Source organism: Engraulis encrasicolus, chromosome 8, assembly GCF_034702125.1.
Source record: "Engraulis encrasicolus isolate BLACKSEA-1 chromosome 8, IST_EnEncr_1.0, whole genome shotgun sequence".
NCBI lineage: Eukaryota > Metazoa > Chordata > Actinopteri > Clupeiformes > Engraulidae > Engraulis > Engraulis encrasicolus.
The window spans coordinates 2838828-2843827 of NC_085864.1; the positions used below are offsets into that span (position 1 = coordinate 2838828).

Sequence of the window (5000 nt, forward strand, 5' to 3'; positions counted from 1 at the left end):
CACACACACACACACACACACACACACACACCTTCTCCCTCATTCACACACACACACACACACACACACACACACACACACACACACACACACACACACACACACACACACACACACACACACACACACACACACACACACACACACACACACACACACACACACACACACACACACCTAACTCTCTTCATACTGCGTGTCCTGCAAACACACTCCTAAACAATCAAACACCTCGGAGCAACCAATTCATCTTAGCGGCAGCCCAGGCTAAGCTGCGCCGGGCAGGCCTGGCGCTATAGCACCTCGCATTCACACTCACGGCTTTAAATCAAGACGAGGGTCAGGAGCCAGGCTGCACTCAATTCACCCCCCTGCATACCCCTGCCCTACTCGCATGCAGCGTCAGAGAGAGAGGGAGAGAGAGAGAGAGAGAGAGAGAGAGAGAGGGAGAGAGAGAGAGAGAGAGAGAGAGGAGAGAGAGAGAGAGAGAGAGAGAGAGAGAGAGAGAGAGAGAGAGAGAGAGAGAGAGGGGAGAACAGGGAGGAGAAGGAGAGGGAGAGCTGTAGTGAGAGGGGAAAACAGAGAGGGAGAAAGGGATGGTGGGAAGGAGAAAAATGGGGAGAGAGAGAAAAGAAAAAGAAAGAGAGGAGAGAAAGAGGAAAATGAGAAGGGGGGGAAAGGGGAAAAGGAAAGGAGGAAAGGTGTGTGAGCTAGACGGATAAAAACAGATGGAGAGAGGTAGAAAGAGAGAAACTGTGAGAAAACCAGAGAGAGACAGAGAAAGACAGAGAGAGCTGAGAGACGGCAAAGAGAGGAGGGATGTAGCGAGAGGGGCAAATAGAGAAGGTGAGAGGAGAGAGAAGCAGAGGCAAGAGGAAAAAAAGAGAGGAGAGAAAGAGGAAAAGGAGAAAAAGGAATAGGGCGAAATAGGAGGAAAGAGGTGAAGTAAGTGTGAGTAACGTGGATAAAAATAGATGGAGAGAGGTGGAAAGAGAGAGAGAGAGGGAGAGAGAGAGAGAGAGAGAGAGAGAGAGAGAGAGAGAGAGAGAGAGAGAGAGAGAGAGAGAGAGAGAGCATGGATAAAGAAAGACACAAAGAGACATAGAGAATCCAGTGTGTCATTGCAGGCCTTTCGGGGTTCTTCTCCTGTTACTGCTTCCGAGCCGTACGTACGGTATCAACTGTCACTCCGCGTATCATTAGATCTTCATACACCCTCAGCAAACACAAGCTGCTGACAATATAACCTTTGCTCTGTGCAGACACACGCACACATGCGCACACACACACACACACACACACACACAGACACACACCAACACACCCACACACCCACACACGCACCCACACACACACACACACACACACACACACACACACACACACACACACACACACATACATGCACGCACACACGAACACACGCACGCACACACACATCCACACACGCGCACACACACACAGACCCCCAATTGCGCATCGCTTCGCAGGTCGCCTGCACGCGCCATGCTGCTTCCTGGAATTCAGGCCACTCTCCAGGTTTTAAATGAGTATGTAAGATCAATCATGGATGAAATTACCCTGTATATATTACGCTGGGGGGGGCTGGGCTGTGCTGTAGGCTGTAGGCTATAAGGCTATAGGCTATAGGCTATGGGCAATGCACTCGCTCCCGCTACCTCTTGCCTCCTGCTGCGCTCCCCCGGACGGATAGGGTGACTTATGGAATGGGGCTGATGAATAAAAAGGGCATGGGGGAGGAGAGGGTGAGGGTGAGGGTGAGGGTGAGTGTGTGTGTGTGTGTGTGTGTGTGTGTGTGTGTGTGTGTGTGTGTGTGTGTGTGTGTGTGTGTGTGTGTGTGTGTGTGTGTGTGTGTGTGTGTGTGTGTGTGTGTGTGTGCGTGTGCGTGTGTGGTGGGTGGGGGTAGTAGCAAACTGGGGCTTACCCTTCCCAAACGCCTCTTCTTCCTTAACCCTCTGCTCTCGTACACACACACACACACACACACACACACACACACACACACACACACACACACACACACACACACACACACACACACACACACACACACACACACACACACACACACACACACACACACACACACACACATGTGCACTCACAAACACACACACAATCTTCATCCTCCGCTTCCCTCTTTTCCCCTCATTCTTGCTCATCCTCCATCTCACCCTTGCCCTTCTCTCTCCTTCCCTCCCTCCACCACCATCCCACCATTTTTCTTTTTCACCAAACTACTCTCTCTCTCTCTCTCTCTCTCTCTCTCTCTCTCTCTCTCTCTCTCTCTCTCTCTCTCTCTCTCTCTCTCTCTCTCTCTCTCTCTCTCTCTCTCTCTCTCTCTCTCTCTCTCTCTCTCTCACTCACACACACACATTATTCTCTGCTTCTCTCTTTCTCTCCCAACTCGACCCCCTCGTCCTCTCTCTTCCTCCTCTTCCTCCTCTCCCTCCCTCCCTCGCCACCACACCCTTTCTTTTTCCCCAGTGGGATTAACTGCAAATGTGTTTACAGGAAGATTATCGCTGGTGTCAGAATTCCTCCACTTGATTTAGGGCCCCCTTTCGCTTGCGGTGTGGTCTCCGCTCTCCCCGCTCCCCTGCTCTCCCACCCTCCTCTGACACTTCATATTACACTCCAGCCAGGCAAACAATACTATTTACAACTATTGATTAGAAAAAAAATGAATGGAAAAAAACACATTACATTACACTTACAGTACACTCCGAGGGAGACTTGGTAAATTATCCAAACAGAGTGGAAGGGGGGGTGGGGGGATATCAGTTTATGACCCGTATAAAAACCACCAGGACTCATTACACAAAACAATAAATATTGCAAACACTTAAAAAAGAGAATAAATAAAGAGGCAGTTGTGCTAAAGTACTGTAGTTGCAATGCAGCCGTGGCATTATTCGACTTCCACATCGACGAGGCCAGATAAACATTAAATCAGCAATAAAAACAGCAAGTGCACACACATGAGGACAAACAAGGGGAAGTATAAAGTCTATGGATTGGCTTGATTTAGATTTTGAAGATTTCGTTTTTCTGGCCTTACGTGTGGCTCAAACACATAAGGTACTGTAGGGTTACACTAGAGACCCGGGTTTCAGGTCCGGCCTGAGGTCCCAAAGGCTTGGGACGCCCCCCCCCTCAACAAAACCTAAAACCTATGTCCTTTATTTCATTCATAAATGTGTGCTGTATGTATGTGTGCTACAACTAAAACGTCATTAACACATCCATTGGACAACACAATAGACATAGAGGCTAGTATTTACCTGGACGCAGCAAAGAAGCTGGTGATCTGGTATCCAAAGCTGGCGTAGTAGGCATGCTCCATGATGGCCATCAGCTGGATGCAGTTGTACCCTGGATGGGTCAGAGGGGAGACCAGACAGACAGCAGTTTAGGCCATGGACTCTTTATGCCATGGGCTCTTTATAAGCCACCTATTTATAAGTTAATACATACCTGGGTATTTTGATAAATACCCTACGTTAACCAAAATATTTTTGTTCACACCACCGGCAAAGCTGCATAAATATGCTGCCGAGAGCTTTCATAAATACTTTGAAACCTGTGCACGGTGAATGACATTCCGTTTTTCTCTGTTTTCATAAAAACGCTAATTGCGGTTTTAAAAAAAATCTTCACTTTTGCTTGAGTTTTTATGATGATTCTTTTTTAGGGGAAAAACCCCGTTTGAGTGTAGATAAAAGGCACAAACGAAGTGAAAGGTCTTTGTCTATCAAAATACCCGCGTGTGTACAAAACGGCCCCTAAGAGAAGGGGAGAGGAGGTAAAGAAACCCAACTGGGAAACTCCAACTCCCATTGTCATTGTGACACAGCACTCCGCAGCACAAAAGGAAATTGCATTCATGCCTCATCCATGCAAGGAGGGAGGGTGGTACCATGCTCAGGTTACCTCAGTCATGGAATAGGATGGGGGAGAGCGGTGGTTGATAATTCCCCCTACCAACCTGGCATGTTTTGAGTCGAACCGGCAACCATTGGGCTACAAGTCTGGCACCCTAAGTGCTTAGCCATGACTGCCAACCTAAGCCATCAGCTGAATGCAGTTGTACCCTGGATGTGTCAGAATGGACACAAGACAGAAGATTTATAGACCATACTATACAAGATATCTGTGATATGCAGCAACCACTGGCTGGATGCAGTTGTACTGTGGATGTATCAAAGGGAACACAAGGCAGATGGTTTAGAGACCAAAGACTGCATATAAGAAGCAAATAAAATATAAAGTTTCCATCCACTGAATACCCTGGATATGGGGAGACAGAGTAAGACTGAGTAGGAGGCTGTAGACTTAAGACCATATACTCTTAAGGTTACAGACTCTGTATAAGAGAAGAGGAGAGGAGGAGAGGAGAGGAGAGGAGAGGAGGTAAATAAGCCATCAGCTGAATGCAGTTGTCCCCTGTGTCACAGTGGACACAAGACAGAGGGTTTATAGACCTTAGACTGTATACTATATCGACATATGGACCATTGTGACACAAAATCTGTGGCGGTTTCACAGAATTGGCCAAAATTCTGTGACGGGGTCAAGGAAGTGTCCCCGTGGTGGGCCCACAGAAGTGCTTTCTCAATATTTCCACAGCACCCGCAAGTCTTTTTTTCTCAAAAAACATTTCTTACTGACAGGTAAGGATTAGGAATTGTTTTGGTGTGGGCACAACTGGCACTGGTAGCAGTCTTTAGCCAATCAACAAAGTGGAAAAGGTATTTCTCAAAAACATTTCTTTACTGAGGGGTCAGGGTTAGGGATTGGGGACACAAGACGGATCGTTTAGAGAGCATGGAGTGCACATAAGAACTAAATAGGATAAAAAGAACCCATCAACTGAATACCCTGGATATGTCAGAGGGGAGACAGAGCAAGAGACTAAGTGAGAGACTAGACTTTTTCAATTAAATTCAATTCAATTCAGTTTATTGGGACCATGTACA

The 5000-nt window shown here is 47.4% G+C and overlaps 1 protein-coding gene across 3 annotated transcripts in view; it reads right to left on the reverse strand.

Moving 5' to 3' along the window:
• Window positions 1-5000, reverse strand: part of gbe1b (glucan (1,4-alpha-), branching enzyme 1b) — a 228502-nt gene that overhangs the window by 152281 nt on the left and 71221 nt on the right. For all 3 annotated transcript variants that reach the window (XM_063204808.1, XM_063204809.1, XM_063204810.1), the window contains exon 6: window positions 3306-3396. In XM_063204808.1, coding sequence (XP_063060878.1) covers window positions 3306-3396 — 91 coding nt within the window. The remainder of the gene's footprint in view (window positions 1-3305; window positions 3397-5000) is intronic.